This window comes from Carex rostrata, chromosome 22 (genome assembly GCF_964058835.1).
Source record: "Carex rostrata chromosome 22, lpCarRost1.2, whole genome shotgun sequence".
In the NCBI taxonomy this organism is placed as follows: domain Eukaryota; kingdom Viridiplantae; phylum Streptophyta; class Magnoliopsida; order Poales; family Cyperaceae; genus Carex; species Carex rostrata.
Genome location: NC_135939.1, coordinates 7818563 through 7841892, shown reverse-complemented (window position 1 = coordinate 7841892; position 23330 = coordinate 7818563). Strand labels below are relative to the sequence as shown.

At 31.1% G+C, this 23330-nt stretch overlaps 2 protein-coding genes across 3 annotated transcripts; both read right to left on the bottom strand.

Moving 5' to 3' along the window:
• Positions 1-1405: 1405 nt before the first annotated feature.
• On the bottom strand, positions 1406-5016 carry LOC144574312 (DUF21 domain-containing protein At2g14520-like). Of its 2 annotated transcripts, XM_078324250.1 has the most exons (11): positions 4756-5012; positions 3684-3760; positions 3512-3595; positions 3307-3420; positions 3140-3226; positions 2898-3037; positions 2671-2758; positions 2519-2592; positions 2313-2425; positions 1880-2133; positions 1406-1655 (listed from the first exon to the last, which is right to left on the bottom strand). In XM_078324250.1, exons 1-11 carry the CDS (start codon positions 4931-4933, stop codon positions 1614-1616), a joined length of 1251 nt encoding a protein of 416 aa, XP_078180376.1. In that variant the 5' UTR covers positions 4934-5012; the 3' UTR covers positions 1406-1613. The 2 variants fall into 2 exon arrangements, 1 of the variants encoding a protein (XP_078180376.1); XR_013518183.1 differs by lacking the exon at positions 2313-2425 and having other exon boundaries at positions 4756-5016.
• Positions 5017-7544: 2528 nt separating this feature from the next.
• On the bottom strand, positions 7545-8060 carry LOC144573910 (basic leucine zipper 43-like). The gene has a single exon (XM_078323691.1). It carries the CDS (start codon positions 8058-8060, stop codon positions 7545-7547), a length of 516 nt encoding a protein of 171 aa, XP_078179817.1.
• Positions 8061-23330: the final 15270 nt, after the last annotated feature.

Below are 23330 nucleotides of genomic sequence, written 5' to 3'. Positions count from 1 at the left end.
ATCACAATATTTTCTAGATTACATAGAAGTGACTTTTGAACCGGGATCAATAACTCAGAATCTAAGCATTTTTATTTTTTTCCAATAACACAAAGAAATATATTAATTTTTCTTACGGCCGCGAAAAATCCGGCCTGAAAAATATTGATCCGGGTTATTTGTTGCAGTCTTTCTAATAAATCAAATTATATTGTATTCCATCTATTTTTAAAGAAATATATTCAACATTTCTAATATTTCAATACAAAAAATAAAAAAAAATTAAAAAATTTCTGTTTTTTTTTTAAAACGAAAAAATTACAATTTTACGGTGAATGGTTAACCGGATATATTGTTTTGAGTCCGGGAATTCATTGACCGGAAATTTGTTACAAATCCGGTTATTGGATAACCGGATTGGGTAGATTCCGTAATTTTATATTTTTTTTGGGTATTTATAAAAAATTTGGGTCTATATATATAAATGTGTTCTTAGATAATATTTTGTGATAGATGATGATGTGTCACCCTAGTTGGTGAGCTATTCTCATCAGGAGGAGTTCATGACAAGTTTACTCCAAAATCTTTTGCAGTGGTATCAAACGATGCAATGTAGGTACATGTAAAATTTTAAATTTCAAATTTATTCATTGTAATTATTTTATTTATTTATTTTATAACTGCTTGACTTTGTTCTAAATAAATTAAAAAAATTGAAATCTATACATGTACAAGCGTTACTCATGTTACTCAGGAATTAAATTGGATTCAACGTTTAAATTTATCGTCTGAAACCAAACTAATAAATTAATTTGGAATTATGCATGCTCACCAAGCATAGCACACACTAGTAAATTTTAAATCGTTTACCACGATAAAAACTTACATTATTTATGCACCCTACAAATACAATACAACATATTAAAAGTCGATCGTATTTGAACTCGTCATTTCCGTCCTCTGTGATGTTTTGGCGATTATAAAATAGTTGAAATGTGGCGGCCTAGTCAAATTAATATGCATCTTAAATTCAGAACAAATAATATGAAGAAAGATTAATACTAGCTTTAATCTAGCCCTCAGAACATCAAACGCAACAAAGCTTAAACGAAATCTCTTTTGGCATTTTTCTCATATTAACTCCAACGATACGTGGGTAAAACCTGATATTTATATGCAGATCACAGAAGAAAACGAAACCCGTTAATTATATATATATACACACCAACACCAACAGCTAGCTAGAGCAAATACTTAAAAAGTCTCAATTGACAACACTTACTAACTCTACATAATTAATATTCAACAATTTTATGGCTCCTCTTCGAAAACCAACCTCTTAATTTGTCTATTTTACTTTTTAATAGCTTATGAAACCAAATGATCATAGGTCAATATAAGCAACCAACCATATGAAACTATTTAATTGGAAGCAACCTTTCTTTATTCATATTTACATGCAATCTCACTATCCAAATCCAAAAATATCCAATGCGCTACTTGACGGTAATTTCTCTTCCCTTCCACAACTTTTCTGATGCAAAACTAATTTAAATTTAAGACAAGCCACAAAAATGCTCATAAAGGATGAGTTAGATTTCAGTACACAGATAAGCTCAAAATAAGAGGAAAGATTATTGTTCTTCGTGTACATCCGTCTCATCAAAAATCTCCTCCTGCACAACACAAGTAACAGCAAAGTAATAAATAATCAACATAAGCAACAGAATACAGGATGCAATTTGTTAGCGATTTGATGGTACATGAGACAGGTAAAATTTTGATACCGGTAACAGTTGCACATGGAATTGGCTAACTTCTATCTACGGTCCGTAAAACAGTACTCTAACAAAGGACACGAGGAAACTAAGAAACTTTAGGTAAAATGGTAATTTGCTACCTGAAGGAGTTCTTCAATGACATCCTCCATGGTTATAATACCTACTGCCTCCTCGTCTTCATTGACCACTGGCAGAGGATTGTTATTGATCTCCAAAACATCCATGGATCCCTCTCTCGACCATCTTTTACTCCTATTGCTGCTGCTGCTGTTTGATGGGTAGCTTTTCCACCTTTGAATTGGCTTCACAGGTGCTCTTAGAGCCTTGGGGGCTCCTCCACTGGTTTTTCCACCATCTATTACCACCCTCACCTCTTTTTCAAAATTCCATATTCACACCAGATGAAGGAAATTTTTAGTATGAGAATTTATATTGTTGTACAGAGTTCTTGAGTTCTATGAATGACATTATGATTTATGAAAGACGGAGATTCTAAATGCATATGAAAAATTCTCTAGAAAGATATTTATTTTATAATTGAACTAAGCATACCGGTATCAGCGCTGGTGCTATCAATAATGGTCTGTTTTATTACCACCGACATGTGGCTATGTCCCTTCTGAAATTCGTTGAGTATGTCATACAGGGGCATATCTTCAGGAACCCTAGCACATATTTTGTATATTATTAATATTAATTACTTTGAATTGTAGAAGTATTGCGCAAAAGAACACACATTAATTAGTACCCATAAGTACCTCGGGATTTTGAGAATAGTGACATTTTTCACAGGAGTCTCATTATCTGGCGGCGTCATCAACAAGTTCTTCACCTATAACATAAAATAGGTATTTAGCTATGGAAATTAGAGAAGAAAAATTATTTAAATAACAGAACGAATTTTTTTTACCAAGATAAGCCCAATTATATTAGTTTTCTTCTTGTAGTATACTGGCACTCGACTATGACCTCTATCCATGATCTCTTTCATTAAGTTCCTATATATACATATAAAAAGAAAACAATGAAGGTACAATTTATTACCAAAATGAAAAGAGTGAGCAATTTGAAACAATAATTGGTTCTGATCAAGGTGCAGAGAAAACCAATAAAAAAGAGTAAAAAGTAACTCTATACTTATCAAGCTTTGCATTGATATCAATAGCAAAGGTATCAGAAAGCGGAGTCATGGCATCTCTAACCGTCTTTTCAGTAAGCTCAAGCGCACCAGCTATAATTGTTGTTTCATCATGTGTTAATTCTCCTCCTTTGCCTGCCTAATGACAGCAGAATTTCATTATCTACCGATCTATTGTAAATTCACAAACAATAATCAATAAGAAGACTCTATTCTGGAAGTACATATAATTTTTTTTTACCTCATTACCATGCAATGTTACAAGTGTTTTCAACTCAGCTCTACGGAAGAGAGCCACACGACCATGTCCTAGTAAGAAATCCAATAGCTGAAAATAAGTCAAATTTATGGATTACAGATATTGTCGGAAATATAAATGTTCATGAAGAAATTACAGAAATATCCCACCTTGCTAATTGGGTATGCAATTGGGAAGCATATGAAAATTAGCACACGGACCAGAGGAACAACTTTTGCTCCGACTGCTAAACCATATCTTGTACAGACAGACTGTGGTATGATCTATTAAAAATAAATAAAATAAAAACCATTCATTATTGCTGAAAATAGATGATATATCTCATAACATAATTTGTAATTTTTTTGTGCTCACCTCACCAAAGAGAAGGATTAATGTGACAGATATTACAATGGCACCCCAAGCTGTGACCAAGCTGTCGAGGAAAATAGGCAAAGCCTAATTCAATTAAGGACAATGTATGAGTAAAAGGGGTGTATGAATTGCAGTATAGCTTCAAACTAGAACTTCTTTTAATGGGCTTTACCTCCATTGCAGCTGCATTGCAGATGAGAAGAGTGCAGAGAAGCAGGTGTTGTCGCCTCACCACAGGCAATATTTGGTCTGAAAAACAGATGTTAATTTTGGCTTCTTAGAATGCATTGACAGGTTGATAATAAAACATTTTATTAGACAGCCTTTACAAAACTCAATTTCCTAATTTATGGAATGCTGTTTCAGAAAGCAAACTACCCGCATTTTCCAATCAATCCACTAACTAAGAAGAGTACAACTTGATTTTTTTTTTACTCTAGCAACCTGAGAATCTATATATGGTAACCAAACAAGAGCAATTACTTTATTAGCAGCAATTGATTCCTCAAACAAAGAAAAAATTATTACACACCAAAATTACAAAAGGTTAAGAGTCCAATTTTTTTAACATAGTTAAGTTACAACGGACTTTAACCACTGACGGATGGAAATCACGCCAACGTCATTTTCCATCTTTATCTCAAAAACCACATGTATCATCTAACCCAGAAATGGGAAGAGTGATGCTTCTATGGACATAAGGACCTATTTGTAAAATGAACACCCTTTTTATTTTCAAAGTTCAAACAGTCGATCCGAACCGTTCATCTTGTTCTCCATATTAATATGTTAATATGTGCTCGGAGACCAAATTTTACATTTTTCTGAATTTTTTTTTACTATTTATTAAGATTAGGTACAAAAAATATCAAATTCAGACTATTGAATTTTGTACCCATCTTAAAAAATAATAAAAAAATTCAGAAAAATGTAAAATTTGGTCTCCAAGCACATATTAATATGGAGAACAAGATGAACGGTTTGGATCAACTGTTTGAACTTTGAAAATAAAAATATGTTTATTTTATAAATAGGTCCTTATGTCCATAGAAGCCTTTGTCTTAAACAAATAAGGGACACTTTTCCAGCATCTACGGGAGCCAAATTCAGAGTTCCGTGTCACAAAATTCGAGAGAAAAACAAAAGCAAATTCAATTTTTTCCCCATTCACAATTGTATACATCGTTCCATTACATATTTACATGAGCTGAAAAAAAAAAATTCCAGGAAGAAAAGGCAATTACCAGCATGCTTCCGATCCTGGGGAGTACCAGATTTGGAAAGCACCTCCAAATCGACAAGGCTAAGAGACATCAATCCTAGCGTCAGCCCCGACATCAGCCCGGCGAACAACACTAACAGGACAATCGCTACAATTTGAAGAAAGAACCTAGCACCGCAGCAGTGAATCTCGACCGCCATTGCTTTCACTAAAACCACGCTTCGATATTTATCCTCTTTTTTTCTCTCTGAGGCGGTATAGAGGTGGCAAGGAATCTAAGCGACGGGTGGCATGAGCGGTCGGTAGAGGGAATAACCAAAAAAGTGCGCGCCAGATTCATAGCCGATCTGGTGATTTTGTGAAAGAATATGTAGCGAGTTAATATGTAATCTAACATGAACTAATAATTATCGTTGTACAATTGACACTTTGGAAGTGACACAGAAAATAGAATTCTTGGGGAAGAGTAAAGATGAATTCAGACCGTTAGATTGGTCTTTTTCTAGTAGCTCAGCGGGAATTCATATCACCTAAGATAACAGAATATATATGTTCAGATCTGGACTGTCAGCTTAGAATTTGCACGAATATTAAAGGCACCTGGTGCATTTCACATCGGGTCGGATTGTGTTGGACTCCGCAGATCTATACAGAAATATTGGGTTACCTTAGAGGATATGGACTCGGCGGAGAGATTGTGTTGGAATTTTCGGCTCAGCTAGAAGAAACTGGAAACGCAGTTATTTGTTGTTGGGCCCAGGTGCGTTTATTGGTGAGTGTAACGGTTCTGTGTATTTTTCTGATGCACATTTGCAAAAGTTCGTTAAAAAACAAGCAACAAAGAAAACGCTATAGCGGTAATTTGCACTTTGCAATGATTGCGGCACACTGTCATACGTAATTCTTATAATTAAGCCGTTCGATCAAAATAAAATGATTTAAATTATCTTTAATTTTATGGGATTTGTTTTGTCTAATATGTTGATATATAGGAACCATTCAATTAAGACATGCCATTGTTATGATTATCATAAGCAGCAACTTAATTTGAACAGGAGAATATTTAGCAACATAAAAAAAAAGAGTGAGTTTATGGTACTATGCATATTACGATTTGGTCCGTGCTAGGCTCAATATTTGACTTTTCTAAATTCTAACGGTTGATTCGAACCGTTCATCTTGTTCTCCATATTAATATGTGTTTGGAGACCAAATTTTACATTTTTTGAAATTTGTTTACTATTTTTTTAGATTTATTGAAATTTGTTTTTTACTGTTTTTGGATGGTCCAGAATTTTCAGATCAAGTGATTTTCTAAATATCTAAAAAAAATAGTAAAAAATTTCAAAAAATGTAAAATTTGGTCTCCAAACACATATTAATATGGATAACAAGATGAACGGTTCAGATCGACCATTAGAATTTTGAAGACTCGAATATTGAGCCGTAGCACGGACCAACCCATGATATGCATAGTACCATAGACTCACTCTAAAAAATATACTGGAAATTAATGGGAAACGGCTTTAATGCGCCTCTGAAAAACAATTACGATTGGTGTGTATATATATATATATATATATATATATATATTAATTCTTTCATGAGGAGGAAGGTATTTCAAATTTTCAATAAGTATATTTTTCATATTTTAATTATATTTTTTTTTTTAAGTCTGAATTGCTGATTTGAACTGTTTAATATGATATTCATATTAAAATATACTTGAGAATGAAGTTTTTATAAATTTTTAATTTTTTTTTACTAATTTTTGAAATAGGTACATAATTATTGTTTATGGACATGTTCAAAAACAGTAATTTTGTATCTATCTTACAAAATAAAATAAAAAATTTCATCTCCATACATATTTTAGTATGGATATCATATTGAGTGGTTTGAATCGGCAATTTAGACTTTGAAAACGAAGATATAAAATATGAAATATGATGAGGTATAAAAGACATATTGAAATTCTCATCTTCTTATATTATCAATTCAAAATAAAATAAAAAACAAGGGTTGAAATAATTGATTTTCCCTATTTCAGACAACAATAGAAGAACTCACTGCACTCCATATGTTTTTTTTTTTTTGAAGGTCTCACTGTACTGCATAAGTGCATATATTACGTACCTTGTTTACTTTTCTTCTAGTGTTAAAGAAACAAACATCATAGTAGTGTACTGTAAGGCCATAACGCAGATAATTTTTTTCAATAAAAAAAAAAAACAGACGCAGATAATTAATTTTGGTGGTTGGGCCTGGATTACAAAGGCACATAGCACAGCACACACTTTTAATATTATGATAGTTTAATTTCATTTATATTTTAATTTGATTTCAATAATTAAAAATTAGATAAGAAAAACAAATTAAATGAACCTAAATATCATTATTTAGTAAATGTTATATTATTCATGTTGTAAAACTATGATCCAAAATTAAAATTTAGTCTATTTTTTCAATTTGTATTTCGGTTGATTGAATTATTCAATTGGTTTGGTTTACGCGCGCTCGTTCATGCAATTTATTAAACAAAGAAAACAAAAATGATTAATAAGATAAATTTTAATTAATTAGGTGTTGACCGGACCGAACGACATGACCACTAGCTAGCTTGTGTAATTATTTCAATCTTTGACAAAAATTCCAGGTGATATTCAATCAACATCATCATTAATATATATATATATATATATATACATATTTGCTATATTTACAAACCTCGATCCCTTCCATATATAGGTCACATGCATGCAATATATATAACTTCCAATAACTAACAATTAATTAAGTCAAAATTAAACTCTACGCAATATTAATAAGAGAAGCGAGAGCGGTCGCTTGCCCCCCCTGCAGGTTACCAAACGCATGAAAATTCTGCGGCCCGCTAACACGGCTCAATCGTCTACTAACTAATATCACGGTTTGTGCCTCGTAAAGCCTTCTCTTAAACAACGCCGCCTCCATTTCTAACCTTCTGTTCTCCTGCCGAACCAAGCTGTACCGGTTCAAAACGGATCCAACACGCCTTCTTAGATCACTGTTCTGGGCTTCAAGTTGGTCCAATTGGATCTTTAACTCCTCCAAATGAATCCGCTTACGCATTCGTGACCTGCGTGCCGACTCGCGGTTTGATTTCATGCGCCGTAGCCGCCTTAATTCTTCAAGGGTTTGATGGTTCTCTTGTTCGGTATTATTATTGTCATTACTGGTATCATATGGTTCGGATGCCGCCGACCAGGGGGTGTACCCGAACCCGGAAATGGGTTCTTGTTCCAGCAAAGGGGAGTTGAACAGTATAGTTTGTTGAAGGGACAGCATGGATACTGGTTTGAATGCTAGCTATTAATTATAAAATCGGGGAAAAGGGAAGAATGAAGTGGAAAGGAGGGGTATTTATAGTTGGAGAAGGGGTGTTGGGTGGGACCTGGAGGGTACTTAGTGAATGATGACGTGGCTGGAAGCAGGTGCTCTATCGTTAGCTAGCTTACTCTGGTTATCAATGAGAGATACTATCAGAAGATTCGACGAGGTAGGTACACTAACACCATATATAGTACTGATTTTTCCATCCGATATGTTTTTCTAATTAACAAATTATAATGGTTTAAGCATTTGTTCTGTCCTTTTTTTTTAAACGTTAATAATTTACAATTTAAAGTTCAATTATATCATAATAATTAAATATTAGTGTTCATTATAGCGTTTTCGAATCTTAAACGATAAGCTATGGAATCAGGGGCGCATCTAAGATTTTGATCAGGGTTAGACACAAAATATTGACAAGAGTACATTTTTTTCCTGACGAATTGAAATGGAGTAGTGGATAGAGATCTAAAAAAGTCACAGTACAACTAGATACGTCACGATTCTGTCATGGCACATGTGTCGGTTACGTCCACGTGACGTGATAATTTTTTCGAAAAATTGACACGACAAGACAAGTCACGCAAAAAATTTGGTCACGACACGACACATTGTCACGTGTAATTAAGATCATTAGATCTTGATCGATTGGTAAATATTAAATAAAGTAACCTAAATTACGAAAAAATAGTTAAACATGACAAACGTGGCCGGTTATGTTTGGACACGTCTTGTCACGAGCCATGGCCACGGTGTGATTAAGATGTTGTGACCATTCACTTGCTATGATCATCCTTCCAAATTTAATCACAACACAACAAGACACATGATCCAAGTTATGACACGACTAATCACGACATTTGTACATATTTATATCCTTAGCAACATACCTATTTTTTTTTTACACGAATCGGTCTGAACTGTAGGCATTATATCCATTCAGGGGTAGGCACAAGTATAAAATAGCACTAATGTCACACCCCGCAGCCACGGGTCGCGACAGTGCCCCGCCGTAAGCATACACTCCATGTATACTTACAAGACATTTAAAATAAATTCAACAATTCACAATAAAATAATATAAAAAGAGGTTTATATATATATAATCAGAGTACACAGTCTGGTCATAGTATAATACATCAAAAGTATCTCATCCGGATACTAACCATAATGCCTAGCCTAGAACTGTACAACAAAATATATATATCTAGGTCCTATAAGGCATAATACCAAAGGCCTACTAGTCTCGTGCCTCCCCAGACCTGGTCGCACCCGAACCTGTAAAACAACCCAAAAGGGTGGGGGTGAGAATAAATTCTTAGTGCGAATTTGCCACAGATAGATTATTGGACTTGCAATCAAACTCCATATTAAAAAATGAAACCCACACAATAGCAATACAAATAGATACCCATTCATAATTAAAGAGATGCATATGCTCGACAACAATTTATCCCATGAATCACAAATAACGAAACTTTTCAAGATGAATTTCAAACACAATGCATATTGGCTTAACTCAACTACTATTATTGGGGCTGGTAACAACTTCAGACGTTCAGTCGAGCTGGCCCCTTTATCGGGCCCTCGTCTGTAGTTGTTTGGCTTAACCATTTCCTAAGGTTCTGTTCCAAGTCACCTATACATGTCAACTTGACATAATGCAATCACCTCGCAAATTTATTCGAATAAGATCAAGCCACCTACACAGGTCAGCTAAACAAGCCAATCACCTTATCAAAGCCACCTATACAGGTCAGCCTTGCAAAATTCATTAAACATGTCAACGGATAAGTCACCGTCACCTTATCCAAGCCACCTATACAGGTCAGCCAGGTAAATTCAGAAACAGGTCAACGGATAGGTCACCACCACCTTATCCAAGCCACCTGTACAGGTCAGCCTGGCAAATTCAAAAACAGGTCAACGGATAGGTCACCGTCACTTTATCTAAGCCACTTATACAGGTCAGCCTGACAAATTCATTCACATATAGAACAATTAATAGAACAAATCAATTGACAACCATACGAGTATGCAAATCAACCATAACCTAACAATTCAATTTTAACTAGATTGGGTTATGCAACCAATTCACACAATTACCATTATGCAACCATCAAACATGTAACAATCAAACAAACAACATGGCAAACAAAAAAGAGAATTTAATTTCTGAAAATAAAGTATCAAACAAGTCCAAGAACCTCGCACCTATTCATGACGAGCGTACCACGTACTTATGGATCAGACGTCTCGAAAGGTCCTGCAAAGTCTTGCTCGACCGAGTCTACACCTATATTACATGTATACTTGATTTAACATTGATTCACGATCGAGATGTTTACTCGAGTTATATTAGGTTTATACTTTTCTCAACAAATCCCCATACTTTGGTATCGGTTCCTTTATCTCTTCTTTCTTACGTAAAATCTTTAAAATTCACACAATTTACATATGGGTCCTCTAAACCATACACCATTCCAATTAGGTATCAATTCATTTACCGTTTCACTACTTTGGTTCTCGTAACAATTCAATTTCCCTATCACTTAAACCCTAATTTGGTCGAAATTCGAATTAATCGTTAAACGTCAAGGTTGAGAGAGAGATTTACCTACTACGAGTCTATTTGGTCGGATTAGTCTAATCAATCAACAACATTTTCAAATTTTTTATTTGGTACCAAGAACCCTAGAAATGGAAATCCAAAATCGAGAAGAAATCGAGAAAAGAATCGGCAAATAAACAACAAGAAAACTCAATGGAGATAGATTGCTAACACTTTAAACACAAATCTCGGATTTGGAGCAAAAACTCTAGCAATGGTGAAATTTTGAGTTTGGTGAAAAGAGAGGAGAGAAGGGAATACCGAACGGGGAAGCTAGATGAGACATGCGTCCAATTTCTCGATTCCACCTTCGATTTCTCGAACTTTGGAGCGATTTATAGGGAGAGAGAGCTCTCTCTCTCTTTTCTTCTCTCTTTAGGTGGAGCACACACAGAAACAGGGAAAGGGGCGGAGTGAGAGAGAGAAACACATAAATTTTTCAAATAAACCCTCAGAATCATCCAGTGCGGATCGCTCATCCGCACTGGATCTGAGTGCGGACGCACTCAGTACTTAGTTGATATTTTTAGTGCTTCGTAGGAAATGTCCAAGTCTAGTGCGTACGCACTGAGACCCTAGTGTGGGTCACCCATCCACACTCACTACTTAGCGCCATTTTTCAGAAAAGTTTGGAAAAGTCCGAGCCCAGTGCGGGTCAGCTCATCCACACTCGGTACTTAGCCGATTTTCAGGAATTTCATATCAACACAGGAAATTCATGAGTGCGGATGCACTGATATTCAGTGCGGGTCAACCCATCCACACTCACAGAAATTTAGATAACTAGTTAAAGAAAACAGGGGCCAGTGCGGATCGGCCATCCGCATTCAGAACTAGTGCGGACGCACTGGACCTGTAAATAGTCAGAATTTCATGTTTTTGACACGGTTTCGATTCTCACTCGACTTACTTATCAAGGGAGACATTATTTAAGATTTAAATTTCTATTTCGTTAGCACGATTTTCGATTCTTGCTTTTAAAACATTCAAATATTAATTATTAAAATTCCGTAACGTAACAACTAAGTCTAAAATTTTTTTCAAATTCAGGGGTAGGCAAGTGCCTACCCCTAACCCTTCTTGGGTTCACCACTGTATGGGATAAAATGTGTTATTTCAGCTACGACCGCTATAACGGTAATAGCGGTCCACTATTTGTGCTACACGTTATAGCGCACGCTATGCTACATAGGCTTTTATTTAAAGGTCCAAACTGAATTTTTTTTTAAGATCTGGATTGTTTTTGCTTAAATAGAAAAAGATAGATAGTTTATGTCATTATGTTTAAGTTTTTTTAACATATATATATATATATATATATATATATATATATAGTTTATGCCATGATATTTATGTTATTTTGAATAGAAAAAGATAGATAATTTATGATATTATTAGGAATATTTTGAATAGAAATCTGTAGTTTGTATTAGTTCAATATGAATATTTTAATTCCTTAATCAATTTTGTGTTAATTATCGCTCTATGAGACTTTAGATAATGTTGATAATTAATAGAACTATAGAACATAATTTTTTAAACAAGAAATACTATGTAGAATAGCTTTCGCTATAGCTACGCTATTTGTGATAGCTTTTGGTTTTTAGCTTTTCCATGATGACACGATAATCGCTATTTAGAACCTTGATAAATATTAACATATTATTTTTTTTAATGTATATATAAAAAGATTATGACATTTCGACCTTGTTTTATCAATATCAAGAACTTGCAAAAATATGTTGGTATAGATAAATTTTGAACGTTAATTTTTTAACTCATTGATTTTTATTAAATAAAACTGTAAAGTAATATTTTTTTATGTGTATGTATCTAACATTTTTCGTTTAATCGTATGAGTTTTAACTTTTTTTGTTATTAGAAATATTTAAAGTGAAAGCATGATAGAGACATAAAAAACAAAGATTTAAAAAAAAATCCTTATAAGTTAAATGTTTAGCATAAGATACCGTAAAATTTATAGTAAATAATAAAGAGACGGATAGTGTCAACATCCAACTTAAAAATAACAATGCTGATATTTTTCAATATCACTATCGATCACTTTAAAATTGCATTTGATATACTAAATAAAAGAGAATAGAGGATTTAAAAACAAAAATAACAGCACTAACATTAACTGCCGACGACGTCTAGGGTGAAATTAAAGAGTGGCAGTGCAACACTGACACTTTCCATGCATGCATCATCGATCCATGCATGCTCTTTATTGAAATTAATTAATTTATAATGCTAGCTGTATATCATCTAGCTATTTAATTAATTTATTAGTCAAGTTGAAAAAGATTAAGTAGCTGATAATTGTATTGCATATAATTAATTAATTAATTATGAAGAAAGAAATGAATTGGTAATTAATGGTAGCAAATTAAAGGAAGGGGCGATATGGATGGGCCGCATAGAGATTTGGGGTGGGGACCCGGACTGGAGAGAAATTAAAGCAGGGTTTTGTGATGTGCCACCTTGAATTATATTTGGAGCTTAATCACTAAGTAACGTAGAGATCGTGGGGGATTGGAGACACGTGTCGCCTTCATGCTGACGAGACTAGTTTCGATCGGCATCGATATATATCCCTTCTTTAATTTTATTTAGAATATATATATATATATATATATAGGAGGGTTCAAATGCCTTCATTTTTTGTGCCTCCATTTTTAAAAACTTTAATAATTCAAAATTTAAAACTTCAAATTCAAAATAAACTGTTGGATGTGATCTACATCATTTTATCTATGCACAAGCAAAAAATTATGACATTTCAATTTGATTTTGGTTATCATCAAGGGCTTATAAAAAACGTACTAATATGGATAATTTCTAGACGTTAATTTTTCTACTTATTGATTCACATAAAAACAAAATTGGAATGTGATAATTTTTTATGAGCACCTAGATAAAATAACATATATCACATCTAATGGTTTTGTTTTGACTTTTAAGTTTTAAATTTTGAGTTATTAAAGTTTTAAAAAATGGAGACATGGTGGAGGCACAAAAAATGGAGGCATTTGAACCCTCCTCATATATATGTGTATATGTATATATATATATGCGTGTGTGTGTATATGTATATATATATATATATATATATATATATATGAAAGTAACGCATGCTATATATGCTTTAATTAATTGGGACTCTATCTCTACGTGGGTAACAACCCTTTCATTTAGATGGCATTATCGGATTATAAAAGTACGTGGGTAACAACCCTAAGATCAAGAGAGGTGAAATTAACCAGATCTTTATAATAACATGATGTCTACATCTCATCTTATTGTTCAAGTTCATCACCAATCTTTATAATAACATATCTAAATGTTATATATATTGATGTTAATTAAAGTAGCTAGGTCTGAAAATTTGAATCAAGTATCAGCTTTTCTATATATCCGGATATTCCCAGGGGCTTGAGGACCGGAATATATATATATATATATATATATATATATATATATATATATATATATATATATATATATATATATATATCTTCCTATATATGATTCAAAATAAAAACTTTCATTCTATTTTATATTTACTGTCATTCCCAAAAATTGAAATTCTGATTTTTTTTGTCTTGCTAAATTAAAATTGAAATTTACAATAACAATTCTTTTTCTTTATTGTAAATATATATATATCTTGCTAAATTGTATGTATGTCTTATCAAATTCAGTCACCTTATAATAAATATGTTCCATCGATCATGAATTTTCTGAATTATTAATTGTTTCAATATTTGAGGTAAACAGAAAAAAGAGAGAAAAAAGTAATTAATATGTTTATATTGAAAGACAATTAAACATGCATGACAAGTGTTTAAGCCCTACGACTCCAAAAAAGATGAGCAATCCTAATTCAAAATATAATCAAGGGCCCAATTAGATTGCAGGGACCAAAGAAATGAACTTTCTGCAAAACAAAAACAAAATAGAAAAAATAAATCTTCTTTTTAATTTTCTATCGCTTCTCTCTCCATTTCGTCAGAAACTGGTTGGTTCAGTCGTACGTTTGTTCTCCATCTAGGATGAAGATCGATCGTGTACATATGTAAAAGCTTATGGAGTAAGGCTACGCTACTTCGCGAATTAAATGGGCTGTTTTAATTCGCGCTCATATCTTTAGTTTCGAACTTCAAATAGCTGATCCAAACCGTTAGATGTTTAATCTATATTAAAATGTGCTTGGAGACCAAATTTTACATTTTTTTTGAATTTTTTTACTATTTATTAAGATGATTTGAAAATCGCTGTTTTTTAATGATGCAGAATTTTAATAAAAACAGCGATTTTCAAACCATCTTAATAAATAGTAAAAAAATTCCAAAAAATGTAAAATTTGGTCACCAAGCACATTGTAATATAGATTAAACATCTAACAGTTTGGATCGGCTATTTGGATTTTGAAACTAGAGATATGAGTGCGAATTAAAACAGCCTGTTTAATTCGCGAAGTAGCGTAGCCTTACTCAAAGCTTATGTATATATATAGATAATACATATGTTGAAATCTTATAACAATACGATACATTATATTGACGATAAATTTATCTAACAAATTTAATAATTTATTAAATAGTAAAATTATATACATTTATTATAATTTATATACATTGTATATTAAATTTCGTGCAATTTTGAAAAGCGAGCAGTCATCAGTCAAGTAATATTAAAATTTAAGATAACCTATTAATTTTATTGATAACGTAATTAAGTTTCAAACTGCATCAAATATAATACTCAATATATCTAAATTATGAAGAATATATCTATAATTATAATTCTACTTTCTTTCAATTTTATTAATTATTTTATCAATAATTGCAATTGTCAAATAATCATTTCTGTAGATAAATATCTTCTTATAAATTGACTTAATAAATATATAACCTAAAAGAATTCCATTTATAGATAGAGTTTGGATTTGGTGGTCTCAATCTCATGCATCCGATTTAAAGTAGCACAGGCGGCAGTTGAAGGACTGGATTTGTCCAGTTTTCATGAGAAACAGGAGAGGATCAACGATTTGACATTTGACACTATATATGATATCATATGCATGCATGCATGAAGCAAATCAATAGATTTAATTTGCAACTTGCAAAATAGGAATTGCCTTCATATATATAATTATATATCGATCCTTCATCATTTTAATTTCTAGACCATATATAGCTAGCTAGCTGGCTAGCTAGATCACTAGTTTGATTAGGCACATTTTGGCGGACTTTTAAAAGAAGGGACAAAGAACTTTGGAAAAGGCTAGAATATATAATAGTGAACACATACACATAACACATGGGATGCTTCGACTCTTTTGGAGCCCCGGAAGGAAGGAAGGATGGATAAGGTCATAAGGCGATCATCTTTATTTTATTTCTATTTCTACTTTTGATTGAATGAATGACTCCTCTTACTCTAGTCTTAGTCTTCGCCCACATGCATCAAAGAAAGCGGTTCTGGAATCTGCATGTACAGTAGGTTTATATTGCCAGATCATGTTAATTTTCATGCAGCTGGCATCAGCATATATGGCCTGGCGTATCTAATTAAAGTCAATTCAGATGATGCATATATGCATATATATATATATAAGCTGCTTAATTATTTAATTGATTGAGTTTTTGAATTACGTACTGCATGCTCTTAAGAAATTAATTAATGATTAACTTAATGTTATACGAAATGCATGTTTTCTATGAAATTAATATAAGCTTTAGTTTATATATATATATTCAGAGGTCTCATTGAACCAAAGAAAAACAATTCTGATCATAGAGTCTATATCAAACAAAGTGCATAATTAGTACAAGGAATCATTTTTCTTTATTTTGATTGTACCTAGGGGTGTCAATGATACCCTTTAACCGTTTACTCTACCTGTATCTGTTAAGGGAGGTATGAGTAAGGTTTTATTTTCGTTAACTTATTGAATATAAGTATGGATAAAGGCTATTCGTAACCGTTATCCTATAGGATAATTATATAAAATAAAATTATATGATAATATATATTTGAACAATAAATGGTGATGTAAAATTTATTTTTTGTGATATTTTATATAATAATATTTCAACAATAATTAGTGATGTACAATTGTTATTTAGTGTATGTCTTTTATAAAAAAAATGTTAAACATATTACTTTTATTTGCATGTTTGTTATTTAGTTAAATACTTAAATTTGTCTGAAGAGATATTTGTGTTTTTAAATTCTCTTGTTTTATCAAAAAAATAATTTAGTTGGAATTGATTGTACATTTATTTTTTAATATTATTATTATTAATGTGATTGTATATGTGGGAAATGATGAGTTTTGATGTTCTATATATGTAAAACATAATAAAATTAATTATTAGATAATTACTATTATCCACCCGCTACTGTTTCGTTACCAGATAATTTTAACAGGTATGGGTAAGGTAAGGTAAGATCACTTCTTAATGAGTAAGGGTAGGGTATGGGTAAATTCGATTCTAATTAGTGGGTATTTTTTATAAAAAATACTTCCATCCTATCCGTATCGTACCCGTTGACACCCCTAATCGTACCGTTCTTGTTCTTCTCTTTTGAGCCAAAAAAAAAAGAGACATGGCAAATCCTAACTCTAGCTAGCAGTCGCCGCTCTCTCTTCCCTCCTCCACATTTCTCTATTCTGTCCCTCCCATACCTTCTAGTATTCACCTCGACATAGTGATTCCCTCCATTCTCTCTCGTCTTTATCTCCTCGAGCGGTGAGAAGAATGAGGAAGAGGGGAGGGAACCGAATCGAGCGGAGTTAAGAGTGTGATATCGTCAGAGTTCGGAGCGTAGAGTACTATTTATACCCATTTTGAATATGATTCTGCAATAGATATTGTTATTGACAGTTTACCTGACTATATATTGTATGAGTAAGAATAGACCAATCTAAAAATACAGTTGCATATTTATAAAAGTATACACTAAAAAAATTGTTTTATCCACAAATATTATCAAATGACAAACAATATACAAAATAGATATACACTACACAATTATAAAGAAAAATAGGACAATACTTGATCCTAAATTCATAATAAATATAAGATGAAAAAGCAAAAAACCAACGTACACACAAATTACCATACAACTGAATCGATGTACGTACTTTTGAGCTAGAGGTAGCTAGTGACGAATTAACACATCAATGGTTGTCCAGTATACTATTGATTTAATAATGCACGAGGAGTTTATCGACATATTGTCGGCGTCAATGGTGTTTCTTTTGTTTTGAAAAAGCAGAATGCAGAAACATGCATGGGTCGATCGACATGTAGGCAAGTCAGCAATTAATGGTGCTCTACAAAGAAAAAGCCTAAAAGTTAGAGATACGATATATATCCATATGACATGCATGTACCCATATCCAAATTCATAAGGTCGTTGAGGTTGTGCCACGTGTAAATTGGCCTTGGAATGAATTTGGAAAAGGTGTTTCATAGTCTCCTAGCTAGGTTACAAGTTTAATTATATACAAGTATTCAAGACAAAAGAATCAGAAAAGATAGAGTTACGTATGGCGTAAGTAAAATCCAAATTTCGAATATCAAATTAAATCCGTTAATTGAATATATATGTTTTATATTATTACTTTTAATTAAAATATAAAAATTATGATATTTGTTTCGTTTTGATTAACATCTGAAACTTCTGTATGCATGTGGACTATTTAGGAATGCTGTGTAAGTTATTATTCACCAACTTATCATCAAAATAACGTTGAATTATTGAAATATATAATGGTATTTAAAAAATAGATTAGATCACATTCTTATGTGGACAATTTAGGAATGTTATGGGCTAAAGCAAAGGACGCCCAAATTGATTATTTCAACTTAGGCCAGTCTAAATTATTCATATTTAGTTGAGGTCTAAAGTTGGATCATGACTTAAGGTATTTCTTGTTTGGTTAGAGTTGATGCAGGACTAAAATTTTTAAAGTCTAAGTTAGTTAATTATTAATTATAAGATACTAATTATATAATATTAATATATTAATAATAACTATAATATATTAATATTATAATAATTATTTAATATATTAACAATATAACATGTTAATTATATATAATTATATATAGAGTGAGTCTATGGTACTATGCATATTACGGGTTGGTCCGTAATACGGCTCAATATTTTACTTTTTAGATATTTAGAAAATCACTTGATCTGAAAATTCTGGACCATCCAAAAACAGTGATTTTCAATAAATCTAAAAAAATAGTAAAAAAATTTTAAAAAATGTAAAATTTGGTCTCCAAACACATATTAATATGGAGAACAAGATGAACGGTTCGGATCGACCGTTAGGATTTTGAAAAGTCAAATATTGAGCCGTATTACGGGCCAAATCGTAATATGCATAGTACCATAGACTCACTCTTATATATAAATAATAATTTTTAATAAAAAAGATACTAATTATAATAATTATTTAATATATTAATAATATAAGATATTAATTATATAATTATTAATAATAATATACTAATTATATACTAATAATATATTATTATCATCATTCGAGTTAGGTCATGATATGCAATAAAATTAAACCACTATGTGAAGTGGTTTAATTTAGACCGGCATAAAGATCGGCTTATACCATCCTAGTCCGGCTCAATTAATGCTTGTTTGGTGGAATAATAAGGACCCGAAATTTTTATAAATATCCAAATCAACTAACAAATTACGGAATCTACCCTGTTTTGGAATGATATTCGAAAAATACCCAATCCGGTTATCCAATAACCGGATTTAATACAAGTGTCCGGTTACCCACTCCCCGAACTCAAAAAAACAAATCCGGTTAATGGTTAACCGGATTTGTGCATTGTTTTTTTTTTGTTTTTTTTTTAAAACAGAAATTTTTTATTATTTTTTATTTTTTGTATTAAAATATTAGAAATGTTGAATATATTTCTTTGAAAATAGATGAAATACAATATAATTTAATTTATTAGAAAGACTGCAGCAAATAACCCGGATCAATATTTTTCAGATCGGATTTTTCGCGGCTGTAAGAAAAATTAATATATTTCTTTATGTGTTATTGGAAAAAAATAAAAATAATTAGATTCTGAGTTATTGATCCCGGTTCAAAAGTCACTTCTAGGTAATCCAGAAAATATTGTGATCCTTCTAGTACATTTAATTTATAAAAAGTTGTATCTATTTTTGAAAAAAATCAAAAACTTTAATTTATTTAATGATTGTTTTTCAAAAAGAATTCTCAAAATAGATACAACTTTTTATAAATTAAATGTACTAGAAAAGTCACAATATTTTCTGGATTACATAGAAATGACTTTTGAACCGGGATCAATAACTCAGAATCTAATTATTTTTATTTTTTTCCAACAACACATAAAGAAATATATTATTTTTTCTTACAGCCGCGAAAAATCCGATCTGAAAAATATTGATCCGGGTTATTTGTTGCAGTCTTTCTAATAAATTAAATTATATTGTATTTCATCTATTTTCAAAGAAATATATTCAACATTTCTAATATTTTAATACAAAAAATAATAAAAAATTTCTGATTTCAAAAAAAAAAAAAAAAAAAAAACAATGCACAAATCCGGTTAACCATTAACCGGATTTGTTTTTTTGAGTTCGGGGAGTGGGTAACCGGACACTTGTATTAAATCTGGTTATTGGATAACCGGATTGGGTATTTTTCGAATTTCATTGCAAAACAGGGTAGATTCCGTAATTTGTTAGTTGATTTGGATATTTATAAAAATTTCGTAATAATGACTAAACCCCTTATTCTAGGCCACGATCCATTTTTTTATGCTCAATTAATGCTCGTTTGATGAATGACATAATTTCTCACGTGCATCGTATAAATATAACATTGATTAATTTTTAATTAAAGATCAAATTATTTTTTGAGACGCAGCTATAACTGTTCCCCAAACTTAATCTATGGTGAAATCTCTCAACTAGCGAGTCGCTAGTGCATTTACAATTTATGTTAGTTGGCGCCACCATGTCTTTATATACATAACATATCAAGTCTTTATAAAGATATGACATATCAACTCTTTATGAAGATTAGACAGTTGGCACAATTTGGACTTTAATTTGAATTGGAATTTTCCTTAAATGCTATGTTTCAAAGATAAGACTAACTAGTGTAAAATATAAAAAAAAAAATCATTGATTTAAATTGTTATTAACAGCAGTAACACTATAAACATGACATATCAAGTCTTTATACCAAAAGCATATAAAACTGTTTTATATAACATATCAAGTCTTTTAAATATTTAAAGTGCAAGTTTTCAAGGCTTCCAAGGCTTTATATCTATCATATTAAGTTTTTATATATAACAAATCAAGAAAAAAAGAAAAAAAATCTTGAGAAAAAGCCTTTCTTGTCAAAATTTTGATATTTTCTTGTTAAAATTTTAAAATTCTGCTGCTATAAGTACCAATAAGAACACCCAACAATCAATTATTTATTAAATTTAAAATTATACTACTATCTTAATATATTTTCTTATTTTAACTTAAATTCTCCAAATATTTTTTTAGTTTTAATTTTTTTTTAAAACACACATCAACATATACAGTACTATCTATATATCTTACCGCATGCATATGCATCTACATGCAGCTCATATGATATATAATGGCTAACAACACATATATAAAAAGAGGAGGTTTCAAATGTCGCTATTTTTAAAAACTTTAATAACTCAAAATTTAAAACTTAAAAAGTTAAAATAAAACCGTTGGATATGATCTACATTATTGTATCTATGCACGTGCAAAAAATTATGACATTTCAACTTCATTTTAGTTGTCATCAAGAGTTTGTAAAAATGTACTAATGTAGATAATTTCTAGACATTGATTTTTCAACTTATTGATTCACATAAAAAGAAAACCGAAGTATATATAAAATTATGATCTTACAAACTCTTGATGACATTTCAACGTACTAATTAATGTGGATAATTTGTAGACGTTTATATTTCAACTTCATTTTTCAACTTTAAAATACTGTCTATATGTAAATATTTTGACATTATTTTATATGTAAAATATAGAAATAAGGTTAGTGTGCTATCTGTAGCATTGTGACATGTCGTGCTATATATCTTTTTAAATACTTATCGGATATATTTCAACACAAATCCAAATCATTAAAAATTTAAAATCAATCTATTTCATGAGTGATGCATTTACATATAAAATTTATAATTTTCTGCATTCATTTAGTTTTAAGTCAAGCGGTAAAAAAAATTATAAATTTATTTTAATGCATTCAATTTTCATTATTTTTTTACCACTTGACTTTACACTAAATGAATGCAAATTTACAAATTTACAAATTTTATATGTAAATGAATTACGATCAATTTTAATAGTTTGAATTTATTATTTATATCACTATAGTAGTATGCTAGTATTTCCCAAATATAATTACGGGATTCATATTATATTTGGTGTGTTAAATTAAAATTGAGGCGGCTGTTAATAAATGTCCTCCACGCTCCACCACTAATTAAATAAATCTGAAACGATTTATTTATTCCGGAACTAATTAATTCCATCACAGGCAAGGCCCTGGAGGCGGATCAAATATCACAGTTAATTAACTTTTGCCAAAATTAATGTTGATATAAGCAACAACAAGTATATATTATGTGAGAAGTTATGAGTTAATTTGAAACTCAGATGGAATTTTTTTTTTATATATAATAACAAGGGTATTAAATAGTTAATTAGATGGATCTTCAACTTCACTAAAAAAATAACAGATATATACTAGCTTTTCATATTTTGAATAATATTTCTCGGTGCATTTAGGAAGATTATTTATTTATTTATTTATTATTTTGGCGCCAAATCTGCCCGTAGGCTTGCACATAGGGAGATGAATCTATATATATATATATATATAAAGAAAGAATAATGCAAGGCCGCTGATTGATTTTTTTTTTTAAAGTAAAAGTTGGAAGTCAAGCCACCCAACTTTTTAATACCCTTATTACAACAAATGATTCTCCATTTGAGTTCTTTTGAGTAAAGGCCGCTGATCATTTAATAGGAGAATATAAAGTTTTAGATAAAAAGCTATATATATTCCAAAGTTTTGTTCTCCTGGTCTTTTTCTTTTCTTTTGTAGTTATTGGCCTCATACATCATTTTCTTACATCGTACGAATTGATGGCAAAATGCAATTTATCTAACTCTGCACCTGGTTACAAATGAGTATATATATTCTCTGGGAGTTCCATTGCAATACTAGAACTCGATTGCTTTAAATTAATAATTAAAAGAATGGTCATATGAACAAAAAGAATTAGGAATTAATTAATTAGTAAATATTCATGCCTGGACAAGGAATTTAAATTAGGTGAATGCTCACTTTCAAATTGTCATTTTTGCGGAATTCACATCTCATTTAACATCGCGTGGGCCATATTGAAATAATTTATGTGCAACGAGCGCTATTTTTGTTTTCATGTAGGAAGAGAAAAGATATATAGTTCAATTTAGAATTATAATAAAAATAATTTTTGCTTATATACATTAACCTTTTTGTT

Excerpts from the sequence above, each read along its gene's own strand:
- LOC144574312 (XM_078324250.1), bottom strand. The coding sequence starts at position 4,933 with ATGGCGGTCGAGATTCACTGCTGCGGTGCTAGGTTCTTTCTTCAAATT. Across the intron at positions 3,421-3,511 it reads TAATCCTTCTCTTTGGTGAG|ATCATACCACAGTCTGTCTG; the intron begins GTGAGCACAAAA and ends TATTTTTAATAG. Across the intron at positions 3,038-3,139 it reads TAACATTGCATGGTAATGAG|GCAGGCAAAGGAGGAGAATT; the intron begins GTAAAAAAAAAT and ends TGCTGTCATTAG.
- LOC144573910 (XM_078323691.1), bottom strand. The coding sequence starts at position 8,060 with ATGCTGTCCCTTCAACAAACTATACTGTTCAACTCCCCTTTGCTGGAA.